The sequence below is a fragment of the Orycteropus afer genome, unplaced genomic scaffold, assembly GCF_000298275.1.
Source record: "Orycteropus afer afer isolate SDZICR_OR568_19922 unplaced genomic scaffold, OryAfe1.0 scaffold00375, whole genome shotgun sequence".
Classification (NCBI taxonomy): domain Eukaryota; kingdom Metazoa; phylum Chordata; class Mammalia; order Tubulidentata; family Orycteropodidae; genus Orycteropus; species Orycteropus afer.
Window position 1 is genome coordinate 3,234,612 of NW_006921962.1, and position 17,815 is coordinate 3,252,426.

Consider the following 17,815-nt stretch of genomic DNA (forward strand, 5'->3'; position numbering starts at 1 on the left):
GGAGCTCTGGTGGCATAGTGCCTAAGGCATTTGACTGCTAACCAGAAGGCTGGTGGTTCAAACCCACCAGCCATGCCTCAGAAGGAAGACTGGGCAATCTACTTCTGTAAAGATTTACATCCTTGGAAACCCAAAGGGGGTCGCAGTGAGTCAGAATCAACTCAGTGGCAGTGAGCTTGGTTTTTTAGTTTATATTATTAACACATTTAATTCTCACAGTGATCCTGTCAGGTAGATACTGTTATTCCCATATTTACAGAGGAGGAGATTGGGACAAATTAAGTAACTTGCCTAAGGTTACAAAGTGGAAGAGCTCAGGCATTTCTGATATTCTCTACATACCCACATTGCCAGTGTCATGTTTATCTATCTGTATTTATAACATATGTAAGTTCTTTAAGGAACCCTGGTGGCACAGTGGTTAAGTGCTTGGCTACTAACTGAAATGTCAGCAGTTCAAACCCACGAACTGTTGTGTAGGGAAAAGATGTTGTAATCTCCTTCTGTAATGATTATAGCCATAGAGAGCCCATGGGGTAGTTCACCTCTGTCCTGTAGAGTCACTGTGAGTCAATATAGGGTCAGCAGCTTGGCAGCCATAGGTTTGTGGGTAGTTTAATTTTATTTATTTAGATTTATAAGTACTTTAAGATAAATTGTAAAGCATTTTATTTTACAGACTTCTGACAGACTGTTTACATGCTAATCTAATTTTTTTAAAATGCTATATAAAAGGACTTACTTAGCACAGTGCTTGGAACATAGTAAGCATTCAACCAAGGTGAAGCTGGGAGAATAACCTTAGCATTCACAGAAAGCATTTTGGAGGCAGTAAAATTTCAGCTGACTTTTGAAACATAGGTGGAAGAGGGTTTATTTGTGGCACAGAGCACAATTTATTTGAAACATTAGGGCATAAGGACTTGCTTAATCATTGATTTAGCAAACAGTTATTAAACATCTGTGTACAGTGTACAGAGCTCTGGGAATGTGCAGAACTGTGAACCAAAACAGTGGCTCGATATTGTTCCTTATGAATTGGAGTGGCACACTCTTTCCATGTACATTTAACATCTCAACCTCCAAAAAAGAAAACCAGACGAGTTGCTTTGTTGTCATCCAATATGAAATGCCAGAATGGTGCATCAAGGGAACTCCTGAGCAGTCTGCCTCCCTTGTGTTGAGCCTGTACATGATTGCCTCGATCCTAGGTTCCTATGCATGCTTCAGTCAGTTATGGCAAAGCTGTTAGGACTGCGTTTACTTCAGATGCATGGGTTAATTTAAGTCAGTTTCATGTACAGAGTTTCACTGATTGTCTCTCTCATACTTCTATAGCCTTTTTTTTGTCCCATTATCTTATTAAATGTGAAAATACATGTCAGATGAAGAAAATGACAGAGAAGTAGCTAACACAGCTAAGACGATGTCTGTAGTAAGGTCCTTTACAGCCCAAAACTATTTGATCTTTGGAAACCATTAGCTTATCAGTTGGTCATTTTGTAAGCCATGCTAAAAATGCTCATAAAAGTGTCAATTGAATGCAATTCCAATATTTTAATCCTTCTAAATTTCAGCTTAGTTTTATAAAAATAAAGTGGGTTCTAAATAAATTCTCTCAGAAATCATTAAGCATTAATTCAGTAACTTAGAAATAATTTGTTGCTTACTTTTGAATAGGTGATAAAAGTATTCTTGTGTTCTTTAATCCTTTGATTAATTCAGAATTAAAAGCTGCTGTTGATAGAAAAGGGAAACTTTTTTTTATGCTTATCTGCTTATTTCCATTTAAGAGATCTGATTTCTTACATGCTTCGGATAGCTTTTATATGTGTAAAAATTTGGACTCATTCACAGATGGTAATCTTAGATGTATGAAGGAAGTGATATATAGAAGCTTTGTAGTTCAGCAGAAAATTATAGTTTTGTGTGTATCTATATAATAAGTAGGTTAAACCAAGTTCATCTGGTATTCTGCCAACTAGAGATTTATCTATTATTTCGGTACATTTTCTTTCTAGTATCCATAGTAATGATCTGGTGTTCTTGTAAATAAGTATCTTAAGAGTTTTCTGAATACTCAGTGTGTATGTGATAACTTTCTGATGGCTCTTCCCTAATGCTGTTGGATTTTAGAATGATTAGGACACATCATGCAGCGTTATGACAGGACTAACAAAGGCTTCTGTCTCATTTTGTTTGCTCTCGAGAAAAAGTTATTTAGTAAATAATTACAGAACATGATCATTTTCCTAGACCTTGCAGAAATAAGAATGACTAGCATACACTTTCTTCTCTTAGTTTGCACTAATGTTAGAGATGGGCAATCCTACTTCTGTAGTGATACTGCCTTGGAAACCCAAAGAGGGGTCGCTATGAGTCGGGGCGACTCGACAGCACACAACAACAACAACAAAAAAAATGTTAGAGATACATAGGGAAATAATTAACAGTATAACGAGTACTAAAGTATAAGGATAACTTTAGTTAACTGCTAAAATTTTACTGGTTTTGGTAATTAATTTTTATACCAAACAAAAAAACTCACTGCCATCAAGTTGATTCTGACTCATAGCAACCCCTTTGGGTTTCTGAGGCCATAAATCTTTACAGAAGTAGATTGCCCAGTCTTCCTTTTATGGAGTGGCTGGTGGGTTTGAACCGCCAACCTTCTAGTTAGCAGTCAAATGCCTTAGGCACCACACCACCAGAGCTCCTTTTTTTGCACATACTGATTAAAAATTTCACTGTCTGGATAGCATTTAGTGTTAATTTTACTATCATAAATAATGTCTTCATTGTGTGTAGCTTCATCTTAGATTTGCTTCCATTATTCGTTCATTTAATGTGTATTTATCAACTGTTTACTAATTGGTAGGAGCTGGAGATAACCACTGTCAACAGTTCAAAATCCCTATTCCCATGGCACTTATATTCTAATGGTGTATATGGAATGGGGGAACAGATAGGAAGATGTTATTCCCAGTAGAGAGACCATCACCTGCATGGTCTTGAATAGGAGCAAGCTTGATATGTTCATACAGCACAGAAGGCATTATGGCGTAACAGAGTAGCAGAGGTGGTCACAAACTACTACATGCTCTCCAGGTATTTGAACTTCTTACAGAAAAGAAGAAAGGAACGGAGGAAAAGCCCTAACTTAACCACTGTCAACTTTAGTTTGTTTCTTGTGATTTTCCAGCACATAGAGTTTGAGAACTTTTCAGTGTAGTTCTGATCATACTGTAATATCCAATTTTGTGTCTTGACATTTTTCCTAACCTATCAGAAGCAGTCTTACATGTTAACACATATTTTCAGTAAGCATTATTTTTCATTAGTACTTAAAATTCCATGGAATAGACCTACTGAAGTTAAAGTAGCAATCCCGTAATGCTGTGGACATTTATATTGTCTTTTATGTTGTGACCATAAATAATGATTATGTAAAATCTTAATTAGGATTTTATCTTGAGAATAGAGCCTTAGAACAGAATTCACTTTCATGTCTTCATAAATATTGAAAAACACTTACCCAGGGAATTTTACTAGTTTTTACTTCTCCTAATCTTTATTAACATAATACAGCTTTCTTAACCCTATTTTAAAATTATCTACCAGAGTCTGAAGGATTTTCTTTTTACAGAGAGTCTTCAAGTTTGAGAACAAGTAGTTCTTACACGAGAAGAAAATGGGAAGATGATCTCAAAAAGAATAGCTCAATTAATGAAGGACCAACTTATCATAAAAGGTAATAATGTAATTTTTAAGGAGCTTTTATGTAATTTTTAAATAAATATATTAGGCTATTTATTTGGAGCCCCTAAATTTAATGTCATTTAAGCAAATACATGTTTTTATTAAATATTATAACTTTTGTTGCTTTCATAAAACTTGCTTTAAGGACATGGATTCTATATATTTAAAGATGGGTGAAAATTTGCTCCTACTTACGTCTTTTTAGTATATATTTAATTAAACTTGGTATATTTCTGGGTTATAGCACACTGAAAAGGAAATGCTTAATGTAATTGACAAGAACTATTGAAATTGACCAGAACTATTGAAATAGGTCAGTGATGTAATTGATCTGTTCATCATTTGCTGAACTAGAAAATTTCTGCTCACCTTATGGCTCACAGCTACGGAATTGCCTTGAATAGGAATCTTGATGATATATTGGAAAAGGGGGAAAAAACTGTAATTTTTTTTTTCTTCTGAGAGCAACCATTGTTGCTGTTATGTGCCATCGAGTCAGAACCAACTCATAGCGGCAACTCCTTGGGTTTCCAAGGCAGTATCTCTACGGAAGTAGATTGCCCCATCTTGCTTCCTAGGAGTGGTTGGTGGATTTGAACCGCCAGCCTTCTGGTTAGCGGTCAAGTGCCTTAGGCACTGTGCTACCAGAGCTCCTATAGGAAGATTAAAATATGAACATGTATAAGATTGACATAGGCCACTCTTAGGGGTCTGACCCATTATTTAAAACAATTTTCTTCAAAAATATCACTCTTAACTTTCCCTGAATGAAACCAAACCAGTATTTTTTCTCAGGCTCAGCTGAATATAGGGTCTGGAACAGTTCTAGAAATGTGAAGTAATCGGATCAGATCATCTTTGAGTCTAGCTTAGAGGGGGAGCAGTAAAATGATACACTGCCAAATTCGTTAAATATCTAGACTCTAGCAAGTTGTGGATACAACTCTTGGTGCTGGAGCTGCTGGTGTATTTAGGAACTCAGTTTTTTGGATTTGCCATAGCTTCTTGAATCTGTAAAGTATAAGTGTTAATTGTAGAGTACACATGCAAGCACATCCTATATAGATGACTCTTTCCTTTAGTTGCTCCTTTGGTAGAAGACAAGATGATTTGATTAGTTCTAGTGTTCCGAGCACCACATCAACACCAACAGTTACCTCTGCAGCTGGGCTTCAGAGAAGCCTGCTTTCCAGCACAAGCACTACTACAAAGACTACAATGGGTTCTTCCTCAGCAGGCACACAAAGCAGGTAAGTCACAGATAATTTTTGTGTTCATGTGTACTGTGTGCTTATGTACGTGCATGCATTTTTGTTTAGATCGTGGGACTCTGGATTTTTTCATTTACCCTTGTTAAAATTATAACACAAATTGGTACCAAAAAGAGGTAATTATGCATGCTGGGGGAGGGGGGTATTAAGTTCCTGAATTAAGAACTGTCCTTGAATTAGATTGCTTAAAATGTAAATTTCTTTCTTTGATAGCTCTAAGTGAGCTTTTTTGTTCATAGTTAAAAGATGTCTGGCCTTAAAAAAAAAAAATCCATCCCTCGAATCACATGTTTTTGGCTGCTAGAAAGTGCTTTCATTGTTTAGCTGTTTTCCTTTTCTCTTTTTGTGTTACTGCTTATGATGCTGTAGTACCTCAAATCGTTTGTGGGCTGAGGATAGTACTGAAAAAGAAAAAGACAATGTTCCTACGACAGTGACAATTCCTGTTGCTCCAACTATTGTAAATGCTGCAGCTTCTACCACAACCCTGACTACAACTACTGCTGGCACTGTCTCATCCACATCAGAGGTCAGGGAGAGACGCAGGTGTGTAAAGGTCCTAATAGTACTGCTGATTTATTTGCCCAGTGATGAAAGGTTTTTTTTTTTCCAAATCTTGTGAAGTTGGTGACCATCTCTCCAGTAACCTTATGTTGTTGTTGTTGTTGTTGTTATTTGCCGTCAAGTCAGCCCCGACTCATAGTGACCCCTCCTTGGGTTTTGGGGATTATTATCATTCAGACTTTGTAACCCACCTCTGAAGAGTCCCTTTGTGGTGCAAATGGTTGAGCGCTTGACTACTAGACAAAGGTTGGCAGTTCGAACCCACCCAGAGGTGCCTCGGAAGACAGGCCTGGTAATTGGCTTTTGAAAGGTCAAAGCCTTGAAAATACCCTATGGAGCAGTTCTACTCTGCACACATTGGGTCACCATCACTTGGAATTGACGCAAGGACAACTAATAATAACAACAACCTACCTCTGACAGACTGGTTTTGTTTATAGGCAGTGAGTCAGGTAGCTGTCTTCTTTCTTAACCATTTTATTTTTTTGGTGGTGTTTTTTTTGAGAAACAAAGGACTGTGTATTTTTTTTTTTTTTTAGGATTTGGGTGAAGATTTAGGTGGTGGTTTTAATTCAGAATGTTTTTTGTGATGAAGATCTAAATATACACAAACACAGAAAACTAGCTGTAGCATGTATCCATATTCTTTTCATTGCCCTCCTCCCATTTTGAAGAAATGTGATGGATAGTAAACTATTTCAGTTGTTACATTCATTTTAAGATTATATTGGTAAGGAAAAGCTTCTGTGAATATGTGTAAACAATTATTTTTAAGTTTTAAAATAATTTTAAGACTTAGTTTTAATTCTGGTACATAGTAGACACTCATTAATTGAACAGGAAAAAAATAATCTCCAAGTTTTGTGCACATAAGTACACATTTAAGTGCGCATAGGAGCATTGCTCACTTTTTCTTGCCTTTTAGTATGTAATGATAGCTGTGGAAAGGAAATTACCCTATTATCTTTAGTGATATTCTTGCTTTACAGATAAGAACACTGGGGCCCAGATACATTAAGTATAGTTACTTAGTGTGAGAACTGAGGCTAGACCCTAGATTTTCAGGAGAATCAGTTCAGTGTTCTTTCTGCTATTTTATGCATAATCTTTGATTTTGAGTTTTATTTTTTTCTTCTTGAAAACAAAGAAAATCTTTAGAAACTAAGTATAAACTTTTATTATTATCTTACTCCAATTAGTTACATAAATGACTGACTTACTAAAATACCAACCAGATAAACTTTGTTTTATTTCCGGTACAAATTGTTCATATACAAAGTATTATTCATCCTTTGTCACTGGTGCCTGGCCTGGAATAGTACCAACCTTAAAGAAAATATTTATGGCGAGTATATGAAAAGTAACAAATTACTGTTTAAAAGGCTAAATCTTTAGTGCTGATTTTGTTGAGACTTTTTAAATTTTAAATATTTTCTTCCCTATTACTACATCTTTAGTTTCTATTCAGAATATTTATATTTCATTTCTATTTTTATAGTAACATGCATCAATATTTCAAGCTAGAGACTCAAAATTAGTATTGAGCACTTGGTGATTTGAATTACTAGTGTTGGTCATATCATATTTTCATTATTCATCCATTTTTCTATAAATTTAAACACAGTTTTACGTTTTTGTGGTCTTTCAGTAAGACTACACAGCTAACAGAAATGAGAGGATCTTAAGGCATCCATCATTCTCTTCTAGTGAAAAGAGGTTTGAAGGCTTTGTTTGTCTTTCAGAGGAGTTAAAGTAAGGAAGGGTTGGGAGTCCTTGGTTTTTTACTTATTGTTTTGCCTTTTTCCTGAGGTCAGAATTCTCTCTGGGTCAAAATTTCCTCTTCTGTAAATTGAAGTGTTTGAGTTACATAATATTTAATTTCTGGAAATCTTTATATCTTTATCATTCCATGCTTCTGAAAATTTCTTCAGTGACAATTAAATCCTAATGAATGTCACTCTGGAATCATCAGTTCTTATAGAACAAATTATGATTCCTAACCTCAGTTTTCTTTAATTTTCTCTTCTGTTGGAGAGCATTAATGGGAAGACATTAAAGATTGAGAATTACACATTTTGAGATATTGTTAGGACAAAACAGGTTCTTATAGCATGAGAAACAAAATGTGTCTGTTGACATTTTTCTGGGTTTTTATTACAGAGATTTTGCTTATCTTTGTTTCAGTGATGTTTGCAGTAATATTAATGTTTGTGTTTTGTTCCACATGAAATAATTGTTGGTAATTTTAAATATATTGTTGGCCTCTTTTGTTGGTCTTTTAATTAAACTTCATTAGTACTTCTAAAATGTCTAATTGAAAATTTTCCAAAAAAGTATATATGATGAGTTAATAATATATTTTGACTGAAGAAGCGAAGTCAATACAAATACAGTTATGTACCCTTACATATATACCTTATACCACTGCGTACCCCTTACATATGTATGTACCAGTGGGTATTATGTAAAGTTACTGTGCGCACTGTTAAATTCAACAGTGTTCTCAAAAATTCCTGTTTTTATTAATTAGATGTCCTGTTTTTGTTCGTTAGGATTTTCAATAGATTTAGTTTATAATCGGGAGTAAGGAGTTGATGTTACCTTTAAATAGATAGAGCATAACAACAAATTCTTTTGCTGTTTAACTACTTCCTAATTCTCCATAGTCTTTTCATACTTCAAAAGAGTACCTTACTAATAATTTTGTATTTGTAGAGTGAATTCACATGGCATTGTCACTTTAGTATAACCATTCCTTGGCTCAGCCAGCTCTCATTTGCCCATTTTTCTTCACACTGGAAGAAAAAATGCTGAGTGAGAAACAAGGATGGCTATTCAGTTTTTCAAAAATATAGTTTTGTTGACTAACCTATTGTAACTAAATATAAACATTTCAATTAGTAAATGTCAGTGAAACAGACTATAGAATAATTGCGTTTCTTAAAAAAGTAGCCTAATTAAAAAAAAAAAAAATTATAAGCCGTCTAAGGCTACTAAGAGTAAAATCATGAATTTGTAAATTATTTTTCTTCTTTATATCCTATTCTTAGGAACTCTGATGGTATAGTGATTACGGGTTTGGCTGCTAACCGAAAGGTCAATGGTTTGCACCCATCAGCCACTCTGCAGGAGAAAGAAAGATGAGGAAATCTGTTTCTGTAAAGATTTACAGCCTTGGAAACCCAATGCAGCAGTTCTACTCTGTCCTGTAGGGTTGCCGTGAGTCAGAATCAACTCAATGTCAGTAGGGGTTTATATCCTATTCTTAAAGGTCTGCTCAAGATAGGCTCCCCAGGAGAGGAGACAGGAACTGAGTATCATTACAAATTGATAGGCTAGATACTTTAGGCTAATTTGGGGCAAATGTTGTATGGAAAATTTAAGTGAACGGATTTTACAAGTCTTTCCACTAGTAATTTTTATTCTCCTAGTCTTCATATAGGGAACTTTGGTGGTGTGGTGGTTAAGCATAAGGGCAGCTAACCAAAAGGTTGGTGGTTCAAACTCACCAGCCTGTCCCCGGGAGAAAGATGAGACAGTCTGCTTCAGTAAAGATTTACAGCCTTAGAAACCCTCTGTGGCAGATCTGCTCTGTTGTGCCGGGTTGCTGTGAGTCAGAATCAGCCTGATGGCAGAGGGTTTTTTGGGTTTTTCAATCTGCATATGTTAAACCAGGTATGATAAGTCAATTTCTTACCTTTCATGGCAACTTAAGTATCTTTTGTGTTATTCTTACTTTACAGATAATTACACTGGGGCCCAGATACATTAAGTATAGTTATTTCATGTGAGAACTGAGGCTAGACCTGAGGTTTTCAGGAGAATCAGTTTAGTGTTCTTTCTGCTATTTTATACATAATCTTTAACTTTGAGTTTTTGAAGAAGAATCCAGACTCGTTGTTGTTGTTGTTGTTGTTAAGTGCCGTCGAGTCGTTTCTGACTCATAGCGACCCCATGCACAGCAGAACGAAACACTGCCCGATCCCGCGCCAGCCCCACAATCCCTGCTGTACTTGATCCCATCATCGCAGCCACCGTATCAATCCATCTCCTTGAAGGCCTCCCCCTCTTTCGTCGACCCTCCACCCTACCAAGCATGACATCCTTCTCCAAGGAATGGTCCCTTCTTACAACATGACGGAGTCTGACCATTCTTGCTTCCAAGGAGCATTCTAGCTGCACTTCCTCCAGGACAGATCTGTTAGTTCTTTTAGCAGTCCATGGTACTTTCAGCATTCTTCGCCAGCACCACAAGTCAAAAGCATCAACTCTTCTTTGGTCTTCCTTATTCCTTGTCCAGCTCTCACATGCATACCAGGCGATTGGAAATATCATGGCTTGTGTCAGGCACACCTTAGTCTTCAGTGAGACATCCTTGCTCCTCAGCACTTGAAACAGTTCCTTCGCAGTTGACTTTCCCAGTGCTATACGTCATCTAATGTCCTGACTGCTGCTTCCGTTGGCATCGATTGTAGAACCAAGCAACATGAATTCCTTGACAGTCTCAATGTTCTCTCCATTTATTGTGATGCTGCTCATTGGTCCAGTTGTGAGGATTTTTGTTTTCTCCTTAGGAGCGTGTATAGTGTTTGACTAGTACTGTCTGCTGTGAGAGTAAAACAGGAAAGTGATAACACAACTATTGCATGGTTCTTCCTGTTCTAAATTAAATGTGAAAAGTTTGGTTGTACAAGAGAAGTGGATGTTCATACTGGCTTTCAGAGCAGCTCATGTAATGCTAAGTGTAAATGCAGCCATCTGGCTGACTATAAACTTTTGTTTAACCACATTAGCTCTCACATTTAGGTTTCATCTACTTTTATTTATTTATTTTTGTCATCTGGTGGAAGTGCAGAAATAAATCATTTGCATAGGGCCAGTAGGTACATAAGTTTTATTTTATCATTTCTAACAGTTTACTGTATAAGGATGTTACTCTCCTGTTTACTATGCTATATATTACTGTGAGGAACATAAGTAACTTTTAAATGAATGGATAAAAATTAGCCATCAAGACCCCATTTCCCAAATGCAGACAATACAGAAGTATTCTCACCTTATATTAACAGCTGCACCACCAAAAAAAGAAAAAGAATTTCTTACTTAAATGGTCTTGTAAAATGCTGAGTGAAAGAGAGTCTTCCCTTGATTCTTTCAGACCTTTAATACATTACTGCAGTTTTCTTATAGAAGGTTGAAATGTGTAGCATTTCCCAAATTACCTTGCTCACAGTTCATCTCTCGTTGGAGTAGCAATGAAGGAAGTGATAACACAATTCATAAAACGAGCTCAGCACAGAAACTTACAAAGAAATCAACACCACGAAAAAGCACATAACAAAAATGACAGCAACAAATTCATACTTGTCAGTAATTACATATCTGGCAAGGGACTTACCTCTAAGATTTATAGAAAACTCCAACACTTCAACAGCAAAGGTATTAACAATCCAATTGAAACATGGGCAGAAGTCATGAATAGACACTTCACCAAGGAGGATATTCAGGTGGCCAGCAAATACATGAAGAGATGCTCACGATCATTGGCCATCAGAGAGATAAAAATCAAAGCAACAATGGGATACCATCTCACTCCAGCTTTGATGGCAAAGTACAACAAGACAGAAAAGAACAAATGCTCGCGGGGATGTGGAGAGATTGGGACTCTCATACACTGCTGAAGGGACTATGAAGTGATATAACCACTGTGGAAAGCAGTAACACCTTACTTAGAAAGCAGTAACACCTTTCCTTAGAAAGCTGGAATTGGATATACCATTTGACCCAGCAATCCCATTACTAGGTATATATCCTAGACAGTTGAGAGCCAGGACAGGAACAGATACATGCACACCCATGTTCATTGCAGCACTATTTACAATAGCAAAAAATGGAAACAACCTACATGCCCACCAGTGGAAGAGTGGATGATCATACTATGGTACATGCATACAGTGGAATGCTATGCAGCACTAAAGAATAAAGTCTGCAAAGCACTGCATAACATGGATAAGTTTGGAGGACATTATGCTGAGTGAAATAAGTCAATCACAGAAGGACAAATATAGTATTAGTTCGTTGTTGTGAAGAGTCAAGGAAAGGTTTATATATGGAGGGAAACTTTGTTTGTTTGTTGCCAGGGAGGGGAGGACACTACTGAAAAAAATAAAAATATTGATCCATGTCACTTTAGTTTTGTGCATTTTACTGTACATAAATTATATTTCAATACAATGTATTTTTTAAAAAATTTTTCAAAAAATTGAGGATATGTGGAAGAAATAGAAGTTTCTGTGTACCTAAAAAGAGCAAGACCTCTCTAAATACAATTCTGAAGAGACTGTAAATGATTCTAAGGAGCTTAAAGATGTGGCTGAACTCTGTGAACTCAGAATTTTAAAGGCTGCATACAAAACATAGATAATAAGGTATGAAATGCAAGATAAATTCAGAAGTTTGATATGAATAGTACCAGTGAGGCTAAAGAGCAGAATGAATTACAAATTGAAAAAAATACTAAAGATTACAAAAGAACCTTTTTTAAAGGTAACATTTGAATGAAGAACTCACTAGACAATTGGTTGAAGTTTGGAGAGAGGGCAAAAAAAAAAAAAAACTACTGCTCATAGCAACCTTATGGGACAGAGCAGAACTGCCCCATGTAGTTTCCAAGGCTGTGAATCTTTATGGAAGCAGACTGCCTCATCTTTCTCCTGCGGAACAGCTGGTTGGTTCAAACTGCCAACCTGTGCTTAGCAACCAAAATGCTTTTGACCACTACACCACCAGAGTTCCAAAGAGAAGAGCAGGCAGGATAACTTCAATAAATTAAACAACATAAAAAATGGTTTGTTGAATTTTTAAGTGTTTTCCGAAGAACATGAGCTAGATAGTAACGTAAATAGATAAAGTATAATACTTGAACTTTCAAGTCATACTGACAATAGGAGGGAAATTCCTTCCTATGTGTTCCAGGCTTCTGTGTTAATCTTTGCTTGTTTGACCCTTTTATCAACTCTTTTAACTCTTAACATAGATTGTATGATTTTGAAATTGTGCACATCCTGCAGCTACAGGTCATAATCCAAAAAAAAAAAAAAACCCATTTCAGTCAAGTCAATTCTGACTCATAGCAACACTGTAGGACAGAATAGAATTGCCCCATATTGTTTCTAATGCCATAAATCTTTATGGAAACAGACTGCCACATCTTTCTCTCAGGGAGTGTCTGTGGATGTGAGGTACAAACCTTTTGGTTAGCAGCCAAGCACTTAACCACTCTGCCACCAGGGCTCTCTTGACAAGTGGATTGTTGTCTGATGTTTACTGAAGATGTATGTCAGGTCCTATTCTTCATAACACAAAATCACTTACTCAGGGGTAAGATGCTGGGTTACAGACATACTTCAGAGAACTCAAAGTACGGAACAAGATACGTCTGCCAAAAAATCATTAAAAATGACAAGAATACAAAGGAGTGCTGCTTACTCACTTGTCATCCCATAGCCTGAATGTTGCATTCAGTTTTAACAGTTGTACTGAAAGAAGACATTTAGATTTATCAGTCTAGAGTTTAGCTCGATAACATCACATATCCTCTAAGATAATGTTACAGGGAACCAAAAAAGGGTCTCAGAGAGATGCTTGAAGGAACTCAGACTGTTTATCCTAGAGAATAATGATTTAGAACAGAATTTGATACCTATCTTCAAATATTTGAAAATACTGTTACAAATTTAAAGTTGTTGTTTTTTTTTTTTAGTAAAGTTTTTTTTAAAAAAAAACAATCGAATAGGACCCATTAAAGGTGTGTAATTAATGGGTAAATTTTAACTCAAGTTTAAGGCAGCTTAAGAATTAACTTTGAATGAGGTGCTTCAAAGAAGAAGTTTAGATTACTGCTTTTCATGGACATTGTCAGGGGAGAAAAATTTCCTGAGTTAAAAACAAAAATGTTTTCAATCCCCAACCATCTTAGTAAATTGTGATTTTGCTAAATGAAATAGTTCTACCTTTCAATAGAGTCAAAATCTTGATTCTTTAAATTATTTTTTTAATGTATTCCTCCCTTAAAATTACATACTTTTAAAGAAAAAAAGTATATAGGAAGACCTTGAAAAATATATTAATATGATTAGTTCTAATCTAAAAAGAAATAGATTATTAGAGTGTGTTGTTGAATTTTAGAGTATGTGCAACCAATTTCTGAGGACTTTTTCTTAAAACTTAGTAAAAATGATAACTTTGTATGTTTCATTCATGCACATTTATATATAATTACATTCACAAGCATTGTATCTCCAGCTAATGTTTTTTTTTTTTTTTTTTTTTTAATTATAGATCATACCTCACTCCAGTTAGGGATGAAGAATCTGAATCCCAAAGAAAAGCAAGATCTAGACAAGCAAGACAGTCGAGAAGATCAACACAGGTATTTTTAATATGCGTAATACATAAAACTTAAAAATAAGTTACCTTTCTCCTTCTTCCTTTTCCTGTGAAAATGATAATGTCATATAGTATGAGTAAATCTTAAAAGATAAAACTTGCTTTAGTAATCATTCCAATTCCTTTTGTATATAAAAATATTATTTCACTTTTACTGTTACTTTTCATATCATTAGCTATATGCCTTTTGCGGGAGCTCTTGAAAGCATAGTGCCTAAGGCATTTGACGGCTGATGGTTCAAACCCACCAGCCACTCCTTGGCAGAAAGGTTGGGCAATCTACTTCTGTAGAGATACTGCCTTGGAGACCCAAGGAGGGGTCGCTTTGAGTCGGATCCAACACCAGTGAGTTATGCCTTTGTGTTTCCTTGACTGTTTTTATATCCCCATTTCATAATATGATGTATAGACCAGAATAAGTATTTGTGAGTGTTAAAACTAGTTAGTTGTATATGATGGCTAATAATTATTAAAGAGTTATGTGAATATTTGGAGGTGGACAAGGAAGGGGTGGTGGGGTAGAAACCTGTTCGTATATTAGGTATATCTAACAGCTAATGTACAACTATGAAAAAAGTGTTATGTTGGTTGTTACCTCTTGACTTCCTCCTTGCCATTCTGATTATTAATTCTGATTGTCTGTCTTCACATTCCTACGGTTCAGGATCTCCACAGTCCAGCTTTAGTTGTTTGATCCTAACCATGACTTAGCTTTAAAGCTTTTTGATAGTGTGTTAACATACTTTTTTTGTCTTTATACCTTTCACTTCTTAAAATCTCACTTGTTCTTCAAGGTATAACCTTCAAAAATTGTGTCTTTAATCAAATCTCTGTAAACCTTGCAATTATGTATATATATTTATAAACACGTATAAAAACAGATAGAGAAAATGTAATATATGTGACCCTTCTGTGAACTTCCTGAGAGCATTATATATTTATATAGTATTTCTGTCATCTCTCATACTATATTACTCATTTTTTGAATGCAGAGACAATTTCTTAGGTGTATTTATAACTTTTCTAGTACCTATCATTGTGTTTGCTCATAGTGATACTTCATAGAGTATGTATGACTTGCTAGGTATGAAATCTGTTTCTCAGTCTGCAAACCAATGTTTGACCTTTAATATTTCTACTTATAAAATATTCCTTTGAAACAGGCTTTAATGCATCTGATAATAAAATTTATGTGTTTTGTTTGCAGGGGGTGACGTTGACTGATCTTCAAGAGGCTGAAAAAACAATAGGAAGAAGTCGTTCTACTCGAACCAGAGAACAGGAAAATGAAGAAAAAGAGAAAGAGGAAAAAGAAAAACAGGATAAAGAGAAGCAAGAAGAAAAGAAGGAATCAGAAACATCTAGGGAAGATGAATATAAACAAAAATACTCCAGAACATATGATGAGGTAATATTATACCAACAACACAGCTAGGTCAAATGTTACGAATATTTTCTTGTGTTCGCCACAAGAGATTTAGATACCAACAACTGTATACATGGTGAAGCTCTGGTAGCATAGTGCCTAAAGCACTTGACTGCTAACCAGAAGGCTGGTGGATTTGAACCAGCTGGATTCCCACCAGCCTTCTGGTTCAAACCCACCAGCCACTCCTCAGAAGGAAGGTTGGGTAATCTACTTCCATAGTGATAGATACCACCTCGGAAACCCAAGGACGAGTTGTTATGAGTTGGGTCTGACTTGATGGCACATAACAACAACAACATATGCATGGTACTTGAAAAGATTTTAACTGGAATCTGAATTACTTTGTGATGATTAGACCAGCACATATTTTCTCTTTATGGAAGTAAGTGTTCTACTTGTTTAACTGTGTTTGATATTTCAAATGGGTTTTAATTTTAATGTTTCACAGACTTACCAGCGTTACAGACCAGTATCAACTTCAACTTCAACCACTCCATCTTCTTCACTTTCTACCATGAGCAGTTCACTCTATGCTTCAAGTCAATTAAACAGGCCAAATAGTCTTGTAGGTATAACTTCTGCTTACTCCAGAGGATTAACAAAAGAAAATGAAAGAGGTAAAAAGACTAAATTTTGAAAATACTTTGTTCCCTTTAAATAATCCTTTAAATCAGCTCTTCTTGATTAATAGCTCAGCAGAAACTGTGACAGCAACCTAAACTCTTGACTCCTTCTACCTAAGTAGAAAAATATGATGGTTAAGAATGAAAAGAGTAAAAAATAAAAATAAATTATGTAGTTTGGACTTGATACCTATATCATTATAACTTAAGACTTCACAAAAATGTTAGTGTCCACTTACAAAAAAAAGTCGGTATGGCAGAACTGATGAACGAATATTGATAGGTTTAATAGTGTAGTACTTCCCAAGTGTGTTAAGTTATTTTTTTTTTTGCCTACTGTATAGATCATATCTTTTGAATGTTTTTTGTGAGATTGTTTTAAACTAAAATGATTTAAGACATGTATTGCTAAAACAAAGTTTTTTTATGTTTTTTCCTTGAGAAATTTCTTTCTCACCTATACATTGATGTATTGATGTTCACTATTAACACATTCTGTTATTTGATACACACTTACTACTTATATTCTAATTAGTTGCGTAGATCAGGGATGGGTACTGTTCTTAATTATAGGCATTTTATATTTTAAAAGCTAGATTCCATTTTATTACTCATGTAATTATCAATAACTATGTAGGATTAATATCAGAAAATAAATACTGTACTTACACTATTGCTAAGTGAGGACCAAAAGATAGTAGAAGCAGAAATTGTTAATTTTGTGTAATACCTACTAGCTGTTCCATCATTAACTATATTTTTTTCTTCAAGTATTAATTTTGTATATAGTAACTATCTCACTATCAGACTTAATATCAGTTATTTTCTTTTCAACAAATACTATTATTATGTCTTTTATGTAAAATTTTTGTGTTAGGCACTAGGAAAAATGAAAGTGATTTGTTCTTGTTTTAATTCTCAAGAATGTTCTAATGGGAGCTACAGATACACAGTTTTGGTGTAAATGACAAAAGAAAATTTACACCAAGTGGGTAGGCGCACTGAGAGAAGCAACTTTTGATTAGAGAATTTGAGAAGACTTCTCTAAGGAGGTTAACTTAAAACTGTGTTTACTTTTACCTTGCCAAGTTCTGTCCAGATACAGAGTTATCATGTGGCTAATTGTAATTCTTAACAGAAGGAGAAAAAAGAGAAGAGGAAAAAGAAGGAGAAGATAAACCTAAATCAATCAGAGAACGACGGCGACCAAGAGAGAAAAGAAGATCTACTGGGGTTTCATTTTGGACACAAGATGTGAGAACCTATTAAAATATCAGTACTTGATAGTATACTTAATGTTTTCAGAAGTACGTACTAATAACTTCTTTATGCCTCAGATTCTTTAAGCTATCATTTTGTTTTCTAAGTCAGATTATTAAATCAGAAAAGATTTTCTTTCTCACGATAGTTAATTAGTACTTAGCTATTTGGTACTACTTAAAATTAGAAGTTCTGACCCAGTTTTGGAATAAAAACAAAATAGCTCGAGCCCAGAGTGCATATATTGATTATCTCATAATGACTAAACTGCTTCTTTATCTTAGAAATTTTTGAAAGGGTGTTTTGAATTTAATCCCTGTTTTTTAAACATAATTATAAAATCTTCATAACAATTATTTTTGTCTCAAAGGAGATTGAATAGAAGCAGTGCTTTACTTTTCAAATTACAGTTATTCTTATTAAATGTAATAGTTTTCCTGATCCCTCATTGTGTGCCTGAT

The 17,815-nt window shown here is 35.1% G+C and overlaps 1 protein-coding gene across 1 annotated transcript in view; it reads left to right on the top strand.

Annotated features, from left to right (window-relative positions):
- PPP1R12A (protein phosphatase 1 regulatory subunit 12A) overlaps positions 1–17,815 on the top strand; it is a 229,621-nt gene that overhangs the window by 186,019 nt on the left and 25,787 nt on the right. Inside the window, exons 12-18 of the mRNA XM_007953169.2 lie at positions 3,647–3,751; positions 4,842–5,009; positions 5,400–5,576; positions 13,935–14,025; positions 15,250–15,450; positions 15,920–16,088; positions 17,233–17,348. Of these exons, the coding sequence (XP_007951360.1) occupies positions 3,647–3,751; positions 4,842–5,009; positions 5,400–5,576; positions 13,935–14,025; positions 15,250–15,450; positions 15,920–16,088; positions 17,233–17,348 (1,027 nt within the window). The remainder of the gene's footprint in view (positions 1–3,646; positions 3,752–4,841; positions 5,010–5,399; positions 5,577–13,934; positions 14,026–15,249; positions 15,451–15,919; positions 16,089–17,232; positions 17,349–17,815) is intronic.